The 18,158-nt window shown below is 46.0% G+C and overlaps 3 protein-coding genes across 3 annotated transcripts in view; 2 read left to right on the top strand and 1 right to left on the bottom strand.

Annotated features, from left to right (window-relative positions):
* The first annotated feature begins 59 nt into the window (after positions 1–59).
* Positions 60–8,878, top strand: LOC146173314 (uncharacterized). The gene is made up of 8 exons (XM_084583176.1): positions 60–247; positions 677–772; positions 1,605–1,730; positions 2,513–2,635; positions 3,218–3,361; positions 5,463–5,546; positions 6,908–7,126; positions 8,613–8,878. Exons 2-8 carry the CDS (start codon positions 746–748, stop codon positions 8,760–8,762), a joined length of 873 nt encoding a protein of 290 aa, XP_084439302.1. The 5' UTR covers positions 60–247; positions 677–745; the 3' UTR covers positions 8,763–8,878.
* On the bottom strand, positions 8,825–11,851 carry LOC146173313 (WD repeat-containing protein 25-like). Its single transcript, XM_084583175.1, has one exon. The coding sequence runs from the start codon at positions 11,715–11,717 to the stop codon at positions 10,368–10,370; it is 1,350 nt and encodes a 449-aa protein (XP_084439301.1). The 5' UTR covers positions 11,718–11,851; the 3' UTR covers positions 8,825–10,367.
* Positions 11,852–12,469: 618 nt separating this feature from the next.
* Positions 12,470–18,158, top strand: part of LOC146173312 (uncharacterized) — a 29,201-nt gene continuing 23,512 nt past the window's right edge. Inside the window, exons 1-2 of the mRNA XM_084583177.1 lie at positions 12,470–12,645; positions 17,129–17,316. Of these exons, the coding sequence (XP_084439303.1) occupies positions 17,188–17,316 (129 nt within the window). The 5' untranslated portion in view covers positions 12,470–12,645; positions 17,129–17,187. The remainder of the gene's footprint in view (positions 12,646–17,128; positions 17,317–18,158) is intronic.

Below are 18,158 nucleotides of genomic sequence, written 5' to 3'. Positions count from 1 at the left end.
AGAGGTACTTGCGGCCTTTTTGAGTACTATTTTACGACCTCCGATAACTGCAATAGCTGGGATGGCCAAGGACCACGTCTCTTTTGGGTGGCGGCAGCAGCAGCAGCCGCCGATGAGCTCAGTGACGGAGTCCGCTACGCACTCGTTTTGTCCCTGCTCAAGAACGATGCGTCTTAGCTACACTGCCACGCTGTACTGAAGGAGCGCTCGCCGTCTCCAGCGGAATACCACAGGCCGCTTGGAAGCCGTAAGCGTTGTCCTGCCTAGATCCTAGTTCGGGTGTTTTCCACTGATCGCGTTTTGTGGGATGGGGATTTCCTACTTTCTGAACGCAGTTTCGGCAGTGCGCGCACGATTACTTCAATATACGTTGCATGCACTTGACCATTTGTGTGTGACATTTTGTCGCATTGGACGGACTGTTTTTTGCGGACCGGCAATCGTGATTCGACACTGAACCTGCCTCTTTCTCAGCGCGAGATATTGACAGACTTGACAATCAAATTTCGACCCTCGCTGAAGTTAGTTTAGAGATGTGCGTTTGCTGTCAGACTCGCCGTTTGGTTTCTGCTATGCTGCGCTTGGGCTTCAGAGATTGTACGACCGGATCACCCGCGACATAACTACGAAGATTTGTCTGAACCCTTCAAAAATTTCTCATTCATTGCTTGCGCAGGCTTGCACGCAAGAGTAGCGGCACTGGTCTGGTGGCGAGCTGTGTTTCGGAGCCATGACGTAGCCAGAGATGAGTACCATGAAGTGTATCTGCCAGGTGAGAGCTTTTTTTCCCCTTTAAAGTAGGATTACGGGTAATTTTTTTAGCTTTTCGGGAGGAAATCGCACGTGCGTCCCTGTCAAGGCTTCAAGCTAATCCAGGGCCGCGCCACGTATAGAACTTGAAAAAGTAAAACAAAAGGCAGCTGGCTGGGTCCCATTGTCATTGCTTTGCCTTTCAAACTGAATTGCTGATGTTTAGAGTGAGTCATTTTCATTGTGGAAAAACTTCACAGTAGTAAAAAAAAAATATTGAAAAGGACTTTGTTCACAGAGAACTGCACTTGCAATTGTTAACAGAATGCACATCACATACTTCCCAATTTCAGTTATGTGTGAGGTGTCAGAAAACAATAACATGCTTCATCTACTTCTCTATTCGTCTGCATTTAGCGGAAGAGGACTAGGTATATGTAGAGCTTGTACTGATGTAGACGGCTTGCTTTCTGTGGTCAAAGGTCTATTAAAGCAGTGGTAGGGCCGAATTACACAAAACTCATATCATAACCCCAGTCACAAACTGATCCACTGGCTATTCTCCTATTGGCCGATATGTCCACCGGTCAAGGCAAACCTATAGGAGCAGGGCTAATTGGTTGGTTTGCGGCATGGTTCTGATTTTTTGTGGCATAATCGAGCCCCTGATCATGCACCTGAAAAAAACTGAGTGTTCTCAGTTTTGGAGAAAAGTCCTTTAGGAGTCATGGTAATAGGCTCAATTTTCAGTGCTAAACGAAGGCCTGTTGAAACTTTTGTTTAGGGATCATTTTTTTTTTACTTTAACGGTTGGTTGTGGTTAGTAAAAGACGATGTCTTGCTCGTCACACCAGGAGTGCGGCTGTGTTTGCGAGAGCTGTGTGAGCGGAAGCAACAGCCTGCACCTCCACCAGGAGATCGAGGCTCTGAAGAGGCAGCTTCTGGAGCGTGACTGTCACATCGTGCGCATGGAGACACAGGTGAACATGCACTTCCCCAAGCAACACTGGATTGTCTTTGGCTTGTGCATCAGTAGGGCTGAGGACAATTTTTTCTCCTGTCATCAGGAAAGTGCGAGAATGTGCTTAGCAGCAACACTTACTTTGGGTCTAGTTGGCTCGTGGTTCAGGATAAGTTGGAGTGGAATATCTGATTTGGTAAAGTGGGGCTCCGTAAAGTTTGTTTTATGAGCTTCTCATCATTCACTTTTTTGGGCGGAATACTGTATGCTTTCTAAACTAGAAATGGCCAGAAATGTTGCATGTTACTGTGTGAAATATCTGATTTCGTAAAGTGAGGCTCCATAAAGTTAGCTTTATGAGCCTCTCCTCATCGTTCACTTTTGGGGGCAAAATACTATCTCTCTGTTTTCCAGAGCAGAAGTGGTCCGAAATATTGCTCGTTACTGTCAGCTGCAAATTTTATTTCTGTTTGTGGACGGCCACTTGTAACAGTGCCAACTTTATAGTTGGTTACTCTTCGCTTCTAGCAAGACTTACTGTCACTGTACTAATCATATTTAGTTTCTTTTTTTCTCTGTGTCTTTTGCATTGTGCATCAGAATGCCAAGGGCTGTATAATGTCCTGTGTGTAAAGAAAAGCATGTGCCGAGGGTCTCATTGAGCAGAAAATAAAGTGCAGAGTGGGTGCTCGGAACAATGCTAAGCAACTGCGAGTTCATGAAAAAGATATGGGCATTGCATTGTTAGTTCTGTTAGGCTGGCCGCCTTTTTGTGCTGCATGACATACTTTGATGGTGCAGGTTCTGGAGGGCCCGCCACAGGGCCGACCCCCCGAGCCCCCGCCTCCTGGCGCTCCCTGCCGACAAGAATCCTGCCAGGATAGGTGGCAGCGGTTACAGGATGGATATCGTAAGCTGCAGAAGGTGGGCACAAACACTCCTTCAGATTCTGACGTGGGGAGGGGACACCCTTTACTTTTTTTTTCTTCTTCTACAGTAACAGCTGCTACTGGGGTAGAGATGTCAAATATTTCTTACTGCCTTTGAGGTTTTGAATTTTGCATAAAACATTAGTAGACATATTTTATCACTGTGTGAAATTTGCCTACATTCACTAAATAATCTAATGAAAATCGTAACTGGTCTAACTGGTTTATGGAATAATTCTGAGTTGGTACCAGTTGGTTCCCATGAAGTTTCAGTTACAGTTAGACCAGTTACAATTTTCACATATTATTTTATTATTACTATTATTTTTACTATTTCCTCTGCCTTTTTTTCTCTTTTCTTTCTCTGCCCAGTTCCCTTCGCAGAGAATCTGGTCAGCTGATTTGAAATGCTGACTAAAGTCTCTCTCGTTTTACTACCTCTGCAGAACAAAAAGAGGAGCCTGCTCATGTGTTAACGAATAAAGTTGTATTAACCATGTTAACGAATAAAGTTTGTTGAGGACCATTGTTGTACTAGGTAATCAAAACTTTCATTGGCTCTGTATCCCTCATGCAGGTGAACCAGGGCCTGGAGGACAAACTGCTCCGAGTGGTGGACCGTTGTGAGACGGAGAAGAATGCGCTCAGCCGTGACCTGCAGGAACTGACAGCGAGACTTGTGGATGCGCAGCTGGCTCTGGCACAGCTGCGTGAGGAGAATGTGAGTGCGTGGCCGCGCGCTTTTGTGCCCAGTGCTCCTGAATTTGGACCTGTGCACCTGTTCTTTGTTTGGCCGAACTATCGGCCTACGAATAATGTACCAGGTGCACACAGTTGTCCAGCTTGAGCACAGCTCAGAGCTACTGGCACTCCAGAAAAGAACTGTTACGCAAGCATGGTGAAAGCCGTTAGTGGCTTTATCGTCTGCTGCGGTGTGCAGACGACAGACAGATGCAATCGCAGTGAGGTGCTGTAGCAGACGACATGCCAAAGGGCCAGCCTTCTATGTCTTTCAGTGTGCTTGCACAATAGTTTCACAGACGCCTGTGCGAGGTACTGCTGTGAGCGTCGGCTGCACGGAGTCGTGATCAAGCTGGAAGCGGACGATCGTGTACTACAGCTGGATCATTTGTTGAATGAAAGTGTAATGTGGATCAGACGTGCTGCTGTGACGTTTGCTTCTGGCTCAGCTCATTAACTGAAGTTGTCTGTTTCTTCGACACGCTTGTAAATTTCATAACCTTTGGTGCATGACCATATCGTGGGGAACAGTGCTGTCAGTGCGGTGAACAGAAATTTAGAATTTCAAAATCTGTGGCACTCATCTGGATAGGGAAGTACGTGTAAGGTCAGTGTATGATAATTTTGCAAAGTGCTCCATATGAGGATGTGCTTGGTGAGACATTTTCTACTTGTCTACTGTATCTCAATTTTTTAATATACTAAATGAACGCAGCTTTTGTAAATAAAATTCCATAATGCATATTTTATGACCAAAAATTTCACTGTGATTAGTAAGCAGGGCACATTAACACTGGAAGGTATATTTTTGAATGTGATAAGAAATATAATGGAAGCAGCAACAAGTCAGTGCAAGTGTTCTTTGCATTACAATATTGAAATGAGAGCAAAAGGCTTTTCGGTTATAAGGAAGCATATGTGTGAGCACCTGTTGCTGTTCTTTGCTATCAGACCCATTGTCAGCACCTGTGGCAGAAATGCCGTTCACCAAGACATTTGTTTCACCAGCGACATCTGAAAACAGCCGTCTTTAGCTTGAAATGATGGCTACAGTAATAAAAGCAATGGGGAGGATAAAAAGTGCACACTGGTTTTCATACTTAGGTGTGTTATTTTTCACGTGGCCAGTTAAACCTGCACTACTTTCTCTTTTCTTTTTGTTCATGCACATCAGGGTTGTCTTGCTGCCATATAGCCCTGTTATGTCGGCTACCTAGAAAATGGAAATTATCTCACCGAAAGTGTTGCTCAAGGGAAGAAGCATTTATTTGTGAGCTCACCGCATTTGAGTCCCGGAGCTGCTGTCACTCGTGTGACTTTATGAATATCGATAGAGTCGTACACCTGACATCACTCAGTGTCTATGAGGGTTTTGGTTGGCAAGTACTAGATAGCCGTAGGTTGCCCATAAATTGTTAAATGCTTCAGACACCTCAGAAATGCTGGTCAAGACAGAAGGGCTTGTTTATTTTTAATGGAACTCATATGCTTTGAAAGCTGAGTGCAATTTGCTTGACAGTGTGTGGTTACAGTGATGATGCAGGAGTGGGTTGACTGTGAAGCTACAGCTGCACCTTGTTCAGCAAGACGTACACATCCTTGTCCGTGCCATTATGCTTTTCCATAGGGTGAACGCTACTGAAGTTTGTTTTCTAGCGAATGGCTGCTACTTTGCATTTGTTTTGTCCAGTTGGCAGTCCCTTGGCGGCTGTCAGTGTTTGCGTTAGCGTTTAGTATACTAGCTCTCTCTACACACACTGCAGAACCCGCTGAATTGGCTTTAGAAGGGTAATTATAACTTTACACTAAATGTTATATGCAAGTACCATTATGATGCTGTGCTTGTAGCCATATTTAAAAACATTTGGTCAGCGCAAATTTGGTGACATGTTCATGAGCATTGTGAGAATAGGGACCAAATTGGGAGCCTCATTTATGCTTGCTAGATTTGTCATTTAAAACTTTGGAGACAGAACAGGACGAATTGGTCACAACTTGCTTGTCAACTAACTCATCTGCTGTTTTCAGAACTTACTGGAACAGCCACCAGTAGCTAACAGTAGATAACTGACACCTTGCAGGAGCAGTACCGGAACGACTGCAGCGTAGCCGTGCAGCTGTTGCAGTGCAAGCCTTCCAACTTTGTAGCCTCCAAGTACAGTACGGTATGATGCCTTACTCTGTCAGCTGCGCGTTGTTTTTGTGACTATGTCAGCAGTCATGTTCACAAATTTCTTACCCATATCGTGTACTAAGAAGACAGCCTTGCTTAACTCGTGCATGGTGTGGACAGAAAGTGTCCGCAGCAAGCGGCAGAAAAATCGTCCCATCATGCCTCGCTGGTTGCCATAGTGACGAGCCAACGAAGCAGCAAGTGGGATGACGGTATGCACAACAGGTACTCTGTGGCAGGGCATTGTCAAAGCAGGAGGAGAATTCATCCCATCTTGCCTCACTGGTTGCCATATAGCAACGAGCCAACGAAGCAGTGAGTGGGATGCCGGCATGCACAACAGGTGCTCGTGGTAGGGCATTGTCAGAGTAGGAGGAGGATTCATCCCATCATGCCTCACCGGTTGCTATAGCAACGAGCCAATGAAGCAGCAAGTGGGATGATGGCGTGCATGGCAGATACCTGTGGCAGGGTATTGTCAGAGTAGGAGGAGGATTCATCCCATCATACCTCGCTGGTAGCTATAGCGACGAGCCAACGAAGCAGCGAGTGGGATGACTGCATGCACAACAGATACTCCTGCGGCAGGGCGTTGTCAAAGTAGCAGGAGGATGAGTGTAGAGGCCACTACCGGAGAAGCAGAAAGAGTATGGAGGTCATTGTGCTACCGATCACAATGTGCACAGGAAGAAGCTTAGGAATTGGATGTCACGGCAGCACATTACGTGAGCAAGCTTTTGACTTTATACATGCGGGCAGCCCAAAGTGCCTCCACTAAATTTTTTTTGAGTGCAGCTTCCTTTGAAACTCGGCATTGGTGACATGCCAGATGCCATTAGTAGTGTGAATGAATTTGTACATAACTCCTGTTAGTACTTGTAGCCACCATAGACCTCTGCCCTTTCAGCGCACCGTTAAGAAGTAGTGCAGGGCAACCTGATATTGTTGCCTGAACACTACGTACAGATAGAGGGTTGTTGAATATTTGCGTAACGGGCTGAGCTCTCAGGTTCAGTGCCTGTCAGTGTTCAGGTCTTTCTTTCTGATTCGTCCGCATCATAAACAGCGTTTGTGTTTCACTGCAGTGTGTTAAAGTACACTTTGTGCACCTTTTTTTTTACTTTTTTCTTTCAGTAAGCATGACAGTGTTCTGAGCATTACCATCTGTACCACTGCCTTTTGCAGCATTGCATCTGTGCCCCTTCTTTTGTGTGAAACGAGCGTAAGTTTCTTTCAGGCACATTTTTTCCCTGTTTCCAAGGGGATGTGTTAGTGTTGTTTACAGGAGTCTCCCTTTCTACAGGAAGCTCTCGCAATAAGTGTTTACGTGTTGGTATCTTCCATGTGCTGCAGCTTCCCAACGAACTTCAGGAGAAAGTCCGCAACCACTTGGGGAGTCGGGCGCAACGCACCCCTCCCGAAGCTCGGGTGATCCGGGTGCCCATGCCCACATTCCCGCCCACAGCCATGGTGTACTCAGTGTCACCCGAGGAAACGACGCCCACGCAGCAGCAGCAGCAGGATGGCAACGGCCCTTTGCCCGACTACATCAGCGCTGCCGTCATGGCCAAGGTTTGTTACACCCGGCTCCTTTTTTCATTTGCTTCTATGCCATTTTTAAGGCAAAATCCTTTAACAGCTCATGAGTGGCATCCAAAGAAAGTGTACGTAAGATGTGTCCGCAAGATATCGGTGGGGTTCTGGTATATATTAGTGACGGGTAGTTATAGTTAGGGATTTTGATTGATTGAGTGATGTTTCCAGAGAGAGCTGCAGCTGTCTGGAAACAGGTTGTTGTCTTCCTCATAGTTATTCAGTCTTGTCTTGATAACTTTTCTGTAAAGTTTAGCCCCACGCATGAGGTAAGCGAAATTGGTCGGAGATTATCCAGACTAGGTGTTTTGCCTGGTTTGGGGATCGTTATAGATTATGGTAGTCAGTGATGAGAGAGTCTCTTGATCATGAGTAGGGAAAGGGGGAGATACTCTAGAAAGTGAGAGACTCTCTCACTCTATACTCTCCCTCTCAGAGAGAGACTGTCTCTCTCTCTCGAGGAATCAGGCGCTCCAAGGATCGCAGCAGGGTGGCCAAAATGCTTTCGCCATGCTGCATGTTAGGTGACTTAAGTGCTCCTCCGAAAATTTTTTTGAAATTATTTTTCGAGACAGCACGAAACTTGCTAGTACCTTTTCTGTGCGCTCCACCCTTCCCCGGGCCGCACCAAGTGCGCCTCCATTGAGCGGCCGTGCACCAACGATCTATGTTGCCATGGCTGGTCTCGTGGTTTCGTTAAGGCACTATTCAGGTGTCCTTGGAGAAGTTTGACAGATACGGCAACTTTCCTTTCCTATAAACCAATTTACAATTTGCATAGGTGACGTGGGCAGGGCATGTAGTGCATAGGGAGGACAACTGATGGTCGCTTAGGGTAACAAATTGGATTCCAAGGGAAGGAAAGCATAGCAGGGGGCGGCAGAAAGTTAGATGGGCGAATGAGGTTAAAAAGTTCGCAGAGGTCTGATGGATGCAGCTAGCACAGGACCGGGTTAATTGGAGGAGTATTGGAGAGGCCTTCACCTTGCAGTGGGTATTGTCCGGCTGATGATGACGACGTGGTATGCCTTGTTGCTATATGACCTATTGTATCGGTGCACGACAGAGATCCCCAAGTGCTCGAAACACTCTGCAGCCCTCCACTACGGTACCTTTTTCTAACTTTTCATTTTCACTTCTACCTTCCTTCCCTCCCTTACACCGTGGCCCAGGTGTCCACATGTGGTATGCACTGTTGCTATGTGATGTTTTGCTCAAGGTCAAATTGCCGAATGAGATGACCTTGAAGAATGCTAGCAGTAGAGGTCACACTCCAAGATGAAAGCCTACTTTTGTTAGTAAACAGTTGTCAGTTCGCACTTATATTGTTCTGCTTCATAAAGAATATCATGTGTCAAAAGCAGCAGGTAAAAGTACATTTTCACAGCCTTTTTTTCTGAGCTATGGATTGTTAGAGAAATGCTGCCAACAGTGGAGTGTGTTTTTTTGTTTCTTTGCTGTGCAGGTGCTGGAAGAACGTGCTCGCGAGCGAAGACGATCGCACCCTTCCAAGGGAACCCAAGCCTCCTTGTGTTGCAGCAGTCGGTCTTCCAGTCAGCACTGTGCCGGTGACGGTGCAGTACACCAACCACGAACCACAGAGACACTCATATGAAAAAAAAAAAATGAAAAAGAAAAGAATGGACAGCTTTCCACACCCCAACAGAGAAACCTGTGTTGAGCTAGTATTACGCTATTTATTTGCCTGAAATAAAACTGCACAGAGACTTTCTTGTGGGTCAGAGTGGTCGTTGACTCTTATCAGATGCCCCTTTGGGAGCAGTTTACAAATTTGATGTGCACATTTCGTTTAGGCCACCCATGTCTGTGGCTGATGCAGTGAAACTTGGGTTTGTTGCAAAATTTTGTGGTTTGAAAAGAAAATGTGCTACATGTGCTTGAAGCCAATAACCATCATCGTCATCATCAGCTTAACTACACGAACTGCAGCATAAAGGCTTCTGCCATAGCCCTCCAATCAGTGTGGTCATCCACATTATCCCTATAATGTTCCCAATCTCATCCATCCGGCTGACTTTCTACTGCTCCCTGATACACTTGACTTTTTGTGAAATCTAGTCTGTTACCATTAACCATCGATTATCTTCAGCTTACATTACGTGCCCTGCTCACGCCTATTTGTTTTGATCTTGATTGGGATGTTATCAGCTCTCATCTGTTCTCTGATTCATTCTGCTCTATTGATACGGCACCTGTCATTTTCCTTTCCATACCTCACTGCACTATCCTCAGTTTTAAATTCAACCCTTTCCATTGCTTTCCTAGTTTCTGTGCCATAGGCAAATAATGGTAAGATATTATTATGTACTTTCTTCTTGAAGGATATTACTAAACTGCCACCCATGATCTCGTGGCACCTGACAGGTTCTCATATTTCTAGTCATACTTAAAACTAGGTAGCAGTAAATCCAATGCCTGGCCTGCAGCAGGGGTGCCAAGAGCAGGCTGTTCCGCTGTTAGCACACGTTGAATAGAATAGCTGTAGAAGCTTAATTTCAATGAAGGTAAATTGCAGAAATGTCTGTGTGCAGTATGATCTGAGTGTACGTTGAAGAACCACTGGTGGTGAAAATACATCCAGAGCACTGCGCTACCTTTCATAGCTGGCATGCAGCTTCACAACAGTAAACCCCCTCGTACCAGTACCAGTAGCTATAGTGCGTTTCAGCAGTAACAATGTCTCCATAAGTAAGCCAACATAAAAGACACATTGTGTTTCCTTGTAGGAACTAGAACATTAATGTGCACCTCAGATTGATGGTAAAAGGATCTTGTGAAAGAAATGCAGCCAGAGCAAGCTGTAGCATTGTCACTCTTTACGACTTAAAGAACATATAAATTTTTTAGGTTTTGTGTAGAATGGTCGCTGTCCTCAGCATGAATGCAGGCAGCTACAACGACCACGCAGTTTTCTTTCCATGTGCAGATACATTTAGCAGCCACTTCTGATGACGTGCAATGAGAACAACATGACAATGAGAGTGTGCTTTGGCAGCAGCACGCGACATGAGGCAAGGCAAGCGCATCGTCTTTACCATTAATTCAGACAATATATAGAGGCTTCTCTACTGTCACAAAGAATGGTGAGCAAGAACAAATGCACAGTCTGAATGTCATGAAATACTCTGTCCGTCACTGACACTTCCTGCGCTGACAGCTTCACCACATCGAATATCAAATGCTGAGTTCAAACAGGTTGCTAGCGACACAGGTGCAAGTTGCCGTCGGCACAACCAATCAGGAGTAAGCCAGGACGACTAGGATGCCAGTCCGGGTGTGTCGCGGGTGTGTTTTCACCCGTGAGAGAGACAACGCCCACTGTTGTGCTACGGTGTGCCGAGTAGATGTGGGGCACGCCCTCTGCGTCGCCACTGCATACGAGTGCGCCATCGGGTGACGCGCTGCACCTGACTGGATGTCCAGATACCTTGTGCCCTTCGAACCGCTTCTTCTTATTCAGGCGGTACGGCCGTTGAGTATCGAACATGGCAATGTAGTCTCCGTTGGTCTGCGCCAGCACAGTCTGCGGCGTCAGGCTTTCGAGGCACGGGATAGTGTAACGTTCCTGGTACAGCTGACCCGACAGGCGCGCGCCCGAACCCACGTCCCAAACGGAGAGCGCCGCCTCACACGAATCTCTCGCGACCAGATTCCCGCTGCAGGCGAGCTCTTGTCCCCTGTGCAGGCATAGCAAGTCCAACACGTCTCCGCAGCAGACTGGAAACGTCCGAGCGGGATTTGCTGCGGGATTCCGGCGCATATCCCACAGCTGCACTACGTCTTTGCAACCCACGAAGAAGTTGGACTCGTCGGACACGTGCATGCGAAGGCATGACGGCGGACTCTGTGACGGACCGCACGAGAATATCACCGAGTTTGACGTAGGATCGACAACTATAACTCGTCGGTCCCACCCGCAACGCACTATCTTTCTGCCGCACAACGTAAACCGGGCGCTTCTTATGCCAGCTTCTCCCGGAAGATCGTAAAGGCAGTTCCCCGTCGTCGACTGCCACAATTTGATGTGGCCATCGTGAGATGCGGTCAGCACAAGTTTGCCATAAGGCTCCGGAGCCCAAAAAGCGGATACGATCGCTTTAGCGTGCGCTTTGATGCAACGAAAAGACCTTGTCACAGCGCGAGCGTAGTACTCGACGCTTTCCCATCCCTCGTCGGAGGTTACGAGCGACGTATCCAAAGTTCCACTCGATGAAACGGGAAAAGTTGCAGGTAAAGGCTCATTTTGTTGGGTATCTAGCTTTGCATGCTTACGCGACACGAAACACAAACCTTGCGATGGTCGTTTCAAACTCGAAATACTCGTGTCATTAGAACGTCGCTCGATTGTAGGTGGACCGTCTGACTTGATCTTCGGCCCAGATACGCTGCTTCCAAGTCTTGTCGCTGATTCGCGCAAAGCTAGGTCAGCTTTTAAAAACTCGTATGCTTTTTCTGTCGCTTCTTCCAGCTGGGGGTTCCAGTCGGAGTCATTTAAACCAAAGAAATCGCCTGAGCTGTCCTCACCGCTACTCGATTCCGAGTCGCACATGGCAAATGTTTACATCGGGACCAGTGTGGACAGATGTAAACTATCGGAGGGTTGATTTCAGGAAAGTAGGCAGCGCCACAGTAGGGTTGTGGGCATGGTTGTGGGCCTGGCGACGATGGTTTCAGTTATCCAGTACTAGTTCATTTACGTCACATTAGTTTCGCACAACGTGACAGCTGACGTCGGCAAAATGTGCTATCTTACTTTTAAGCTTCTAATCGCATAGGCTATCTCTTCCTGGTACCATGCACTGTCGCTTTCAGTCTTTCGCAATCATTGACTTGCTGGTGACAGTGGTGAATGCACCGCACTCGGCAGTGGCTGGTTAAAAAACACGTTGGCTTCACTGCATGGACAGCGTCGTCAAGAGACTGTTCGATATCGCCTGACAACAAAACTGAGAGATATATCGTTAGTTTACGTTGTTTCTTGCAAACGTGTTGGTAAACTGCTTATAATTTGTTCACATGGCATCAAGAACAGCGTATGCAACGCGCGGCTGTCACAGAACGGAAGGATGGAAGCTGTGGCCGGACTACATTTTGACCAAACGCATCCTGTGCTCGTCCGCAATGCGCATTCAGAGTTAATGATCATATTGGCTAATATATAGAGCATAGCACTACACAATCGATTAAATGATTGTCTTTTGTGCTCTGTTGCTTTTATAAGCAATAGTCATTGCGGCAAAGTTATTTTCTAATTGAACTGCTTGAGCACTCTTTCGTTTTGCGCGTTAGCGTGTCTTTCGGAGGTTGTGCGCACAAAATGCAACGCAGAGGAGAGAAAAGAAAATCAGAGCAAGAAAAAGAAAAGTTACAGTAACCTCGATGGCGGAAAGTTGACAAGCCACCGCGCCTACGAAATCGTCGAAGCATCTCCTTAGCAGACCGCCCTTGCCCACGCGGAGGACGCCAATTCATCCCCAGTGAGTGTAGCGGCGATATGCACCCGACAAACTCAGTAGCACTGCCGTGACGCACTCGCGAGTTGCACGGAGGTCCGCAAGCTCTCTGGAGGGCGGGTGGTCCGTGCTCCTGCCGCTGAGCTGGTGCTTCAGCGTCAAGGTTAGCTTCCCGATCTAAACGCAAAAGCGCCATGGCACATCGAGCTTGCAATTGCAACAGGCGGCTCGTTGCAAAGCTCTGCCCTGCGAGCTGGCTGCATTCGCAGAACGGGCGCTCTATCGTGCAGCGGCGCGGCTTCGGCAAAAAAAGATCTCGCAGCTGCGCGATTTCCTATCTCTCGTGGCGCCGCTGCCGTTCGGCGTGAGAAATCTCGCCGAGCAAGTGCAGGTACGGGCGTGCTGTATCGTGCATTTACGCGGCGGTGCATGGCCAGTCGTCGCTAGGCGCTTTCATGGTTGCGTCAAGCGCGCCGTATGCACCGTATCCCGTGCGGCACGGCTCACTAGCGAGCTGCCAGATCGCTAAGAAAAATGCTAACCTTGAAATGTGCGAACGAACTGTGGGCGCGCTTACGCGAAGCCGCGCAACGCGCTGAAAAAACGCGCGCCTTCGTCACGAATCTCTATGCGGGGGGCTGCTGCATGGGCATTTTGCAGCCGACAGGTGCGCGAAATAATATCGCTTTCCCGTCGGCACGCGTCCGTCGACAGGAAACTCCTTTGCGTGCTTGGATCTCGTTCCCGGTACTTCGGAGTGCATAAAAAATTGCTGGCATGTTCACGAGCCTCATCAGCTCTCCAAGGGTGCCGTTTGTGTGGTCTCCGAAAAGCGTTTCTTTGTGTTTATTTGTTGAAAATTAGCGTATTCACAGCGCGGATATTCATAGTGCCGGTTGTGAAATTTCGTTAAATCGCGAGAACTGAGCGCGGAGACAGCAGAAAAGAGGCATTTCAATGAAACTCTTATACTATGAAAGCTGCATTTACTCTCTTTCGCCAGAAAATTGTTTCGCGGTTGTTGCTTTGCTGTGAACTGGTAAGTCTGCTCACCTTGAATGAAGCCCACAGTGTAAACAGCGTTTATAATTTCCGAGACTATAGCAGTAGCGCTCTACTTATATCAAGTATCACCTTTAATTTTAATCACTGGTGTACAGTGATAAGAATTTTTCTCTGGTAGAGCATAGAACAGTGCCCAATCGTATGCTGTAAAAACTGGGTTAAGGTGAAATTTTATCGATTCCGCTTATACTGGAAGCAGCATGTGTCGACTACTTTAACTGCTACATGTTCCGTATACTAGGAATTAATACGTTTTAAAGCTTGTGACTAGACAGGCATTATATATTAATCATATGGCTATTATGCTTTAAGCATCGTATGGCCAATCGTGGGTGATAAACAGGAGATAGACATGTACACAAGCCAGATTATCAAACATTCGAGAAGCAAGTAGTGTACCACCATGCAAGTAGCTGACTTCCTACAGCTTACCTATCAATTGCTGTGCTGTTAGAAAACCTGCTAAAACAATTTACTATCACATCATCTGCAAGCTCTGGAAGTGTGGTTTCACTTATATGGCACTGAATAAGTGTTCCATTCTGATCCTTGTGATTACAATCTTTTCCTATTTATAAGATTCACCCCTCATATTCAGAGGCTTTCACCCCAAAAAAATTGGCATATAAGACGCACCTCAATTTATTTAGGTTAGGACGATAGGACTTGACTATATATGCTTACTCGACCATCGTGTGCTATGTGCCTGGAAGAAAATATGTTACGTGCGCGTAGGAATAATAGAAAAAAAGGCAACACATGCGCAAAAAAACTCTCGCTCAGTGAGAGCAGAACACTTATTACTCAAAGCCTTGAAAGGCTTCATTTTTTGTACGCGGTCGCTGATTTTTCGAGACTGCACCTAGACGTCCTCTTTTCGCTAATAATCAAGGCGCTGATCGTCAGTGTGCGTGGGCGCTCTGACGTATATGCAGCAAAACACATGCAAAAAGAGAAAACATACATGCAATAGCCACCAAACTTTTGTAAATCGTAACTGGAAAAGAGGGTTGGCTCGATCTGGCTTGTCTTGGCAGCGTGGAAAGGGCCAGGAGCATGGTGTCTCCACCTTTTTACATTCTGCCAGTGAGACGGCTGTACAATTCTAGAAGACTGTAACGACTGTAAATATTGTGATCGCAGACGTCGCTACCATTACCGACAAAGTTCACCAAGGAACATTGCGCAAAATGCAAAAAAAAAAAAAAAAAAAAAAAACTCGCATAAGACTCATCGTTGTATCATGCACTACCGAACATTTTGTAAAGAACCACAAACTACGTCTTATATATACAGCGGAAAATATGGTATGCTTGCATGATGAAAGGCTTTGCACTGGACATAAGCTTGAAACAATTCAATCCCAGAATTCAAAGCTAGTGCTCATCCACACATTGTTAGTAGATTTTTGATTACATGCTCGAGAAAAACGAGTTGTTCGGATGACTTGCTACAGTGTTAATTTTTAATGTCCTTTTTCAGGCTTGGTGTGAAACGACACTGCTAGATGATTGTCATAAATGCTCAAAGTTTTACCTGAAATGAAAATTATTTGACGCAAAAGGATTGAACAAATTTTATGGAATAAAATAATAAAGGAGAGAATAAAATTTTTGGAAACTAGTTTGTCTGTGGTTTTTCTACATACTGGTGAGATGGTGTTGGTTTGAGGATTTGTTTAGACTACTGACCACAAGACCACGCATGCTTCTCTCAATCCTGTCATTTAATCAATAATATAGCTGGGTTTTCCATGTTTCACCTAAGTAAGATATAGTGCTAGGAGGGGCTTGTTGATGAGCTACATTTCTATGCTGGTTTCTCTGAACTAACGGCTTCCATTGCTCATTGTTCCTATCGACATTAGGGCATTTCTTTTCTTTTTTTTTTTTTGCAGAGTAAGAAAGTATGCAGATGCAGACATGTGTGAATCAATGCTTCTTTCATTAGCATTTTCACCTTCTATTCTGAATTAAATAAAAAAAAATTAACATGAGCTAGTTGTTAGAGTTAAAGCGCATTGGTATTGTAAATGAAGATGATGCTGGGCTTAATGTTTTTTGCTTCACAGTTCTCATGGTATACTTGTCGTACTGTGTCTCTTGAGCTTTCTCCAGGGTACATGTCGAGATAAATGACTTTAATTAGGTAATATTCATAGCATTTGGCAATTATTAACGCTGAATTTAGAAGGCACTGTGTCGTTGATCTCATTCGTGTCTTGTGACAAAACTTTCACGGTGAAATTGCAGTGCTGGTACGCTGACAGTAAGCAGTGCTGCACTGATACTTTTTCAAATTTAACCATGAGATAGAACTGAGTAAAACATCACTTTAAATCCATCCCAAGCCAGCTGCTTGTCTCTAGCTTACTGTTTGTGAAAGCTTGCATGTTTGCGTGATAGGGAAGCACCAAGCACGAAAGCATTATAGCTTGGCCTCCCTTTGGACATCTTGAGCAGCATGATGACCTTGAAAAACATTTTAAGGGAGACATCTCTATCTAAATGAGCAAAAATTAAGTCTCTGGCTCTGCCTGGCATTGTTGCGCTTGTCAAGCGACAGAAGGCGGGGATATATTTGTGTTTAAAAAATTTTCCCCCATTGGATTAAATGTTGTCCCAATATTGCTGAAAAAGATGTGTTGTCAGTATTAGCTTGTTAGGTCTGTGCCCAATTTGGATGTTTACGCGTGCATCTTGCAGAATTGGCTGTTGACGGTGAAGCTCTTATTTTGTTTTTTACCAGATAGCAGTTACATTCCTTTTGTGATTACAGCTTGGCACTGTGGTACAAAAGTGTCAAACTTCTATTGTCCTCCCAATGTCAGACCTTGCTGCTTAGTGCTGTTTGCCTGCCATTATTCTCAAAGCATATACTATATTCACAGCACTTTTGATTTTGCTGCTTTAAATGTTATTCCTGGCTGACTTAGGTGAGAGGGTTTGTGTAAACCATTTAGGCCAGCCTATAGTTTGGTTGCAGAAAACGTTGCAGTTAATATCCCGGTATGGAAGCACTACTCTCATTGCCTCATCGCAGTCGAGCGTCAACACTGCCCTTTTTTTTTCTTTCTTTGCACCTCTTTCTTTCTCACTGTTTCCTACTCCACTGTAACCAAATACTGTGAGCTTTCTCAAGGAAGACGATGTCCCTGAAAAGTCGGTTATGGAGATTAAAGCCATTTGTTCAGTCAGGACAATACATGTATGAGTTCAATCTTCCGGCATTGTTCTGCTTGCACACCTTCAGAGCCTTTGGATACTGGCAGAAAAGAGGCTGGCATGGTGTTCAGGAAGAACATGCAGCTAGCCGCCAAAATTCAGAGGTAAAGATCGGCTCTGGCCAGAACAAGCGTTGCTATTGGCTCACAGGCAGTGGTGGGGTGCGTGTCCCTTCCCCTCTCACCCTCGGTCTGACTGTGTGCCATGCCGCAATGCAGGGGGCGCTGTGGTAGCAGCGATGGGCGGTGGCTGCTGCTGCGGTTGCGGGTGAGGTGGTATGTCCAGCAGCCTGGAGGCGCCCTCTTCGCCCCCATCCTCCTCCTCTCCCCCGGCCCCCCAGTCGGCCATGACCGTGGACTTCTCGGCCTTCGGGCTGCCCTCCTTCGTGGGCGGGGACCACTCGCAGGTCTGCTCCTCTCCACCATGCTCGATACCAGAGTGATTAAGTCATGGTGACGAAGAAAATTGCAGTGCTTTTTGTTCATGCATTTAATTATTTTGTTGCATATTTAAACATATTTCCTGAAACTCATGAGCTAACGTAAAATACCTTGCTTCCCCTCCCATCCAAGTTCCAGACCGTGCTGTACATCATGGGGTCACTGCCTGACAATGTACTCCTGGTGTAAAGATCAGCACCACTCTTAACTCTTGCTCATGGCAGTACATTGTTTTCTATGTTGTGTACATAGTCCTGCATGTTTGTTTATTCGATTTTCATTTATGCTTGTTTAGTCTTTGTGCAGATGTGCAGCTCCTTCATGTCTGCATGTTTTGGTGCGAGATAATACAGGGTCGTCCACTCTTAGTGCAAACACTGGTCATTCTATTCAAAGGGCCATTGCATCCTACCCGGCCAGGCATTGCAGCCAAGTGGAGAGCTGTGCCCTCCCTCTGGGCCATTTTGCTTCGATGTATGGTCATGTCGGATGTAATGGCGCTTTGAAGAGAATGATGACCAGTGTTTGCACTAAGAGTAGATGACCCTGTGCTTACGGTATTGGACTCTACACGTTAGGCCGCAACGCGGAATTATCATGATATCTGCACATGCAGACGTTATGTTTGTTTTTGTTTGTCCTTGCTGTTTAGTTTGCTTTTTGGGTCTGGCTTGATGTGCCAGCTAGCTTACTGGTAAGCCTGTCTTGAGCGTAAATGTACAGTACGTGTCATACTTGGAGAGAACATTCAGACGCGATTTTTAAAGAGAAAGCTTTACTGCGCCCTTCTGTAGCTTGGCCGGTGTGT

The sequence above is a fragment of the Amblyomma maculatum genome, chromosome 11 (assembly GCF_055883805.1).
Source record: "Amblyomma maculatum isolate TAMU_Amacu chromosome 11, ASM5588380v1, whole genome shotgun sequence".
Lineage (NCBI taxonomy): Eukaryota > Metazoa > Arthropoda > Arachnida > Ixodida > Ixodidae > Amblyomma > Amblyomma maculatum.
Note: the sequence above shows the minus strand (reverse complement) of the source record. Positions and strands in the feature narration are given on the sequence as shown.

What these genes read in the sequence shown, in the direction of transcription:
- LOC146173314 (XM_084583176.1), top strand. Translation starts at nt 746, where the DNA reads ATGAGTACCATGAAGTGTATCTGCCAG. An exon ending in CCATGAAGTGTATCTGCCAG is followed by an intron (nt 773 to 1,604) that starts GTGAGAGCTTTT and finishes TCGTCACACCAG; the next exon opens with GAGTGCGGCTGTGTTTGCGA. An exon ending in CACAGCTGCGTGAGGAGAAT is followed by an intron (nt 3,362 to 5,462) that starts GTGAGTGCGTGG and finishes GACACCTTGCAG; the next exon opens with GAGCAGTACCGGAACGACTG.
- LOC146173313 (XM_084583175.1), bottom strand. Translation starts at nt 11,717, where the DNA reads ATGTGCGACTCGGAATCGAGTAGCGGTGAGGACAGCTCAGGCGATTTC.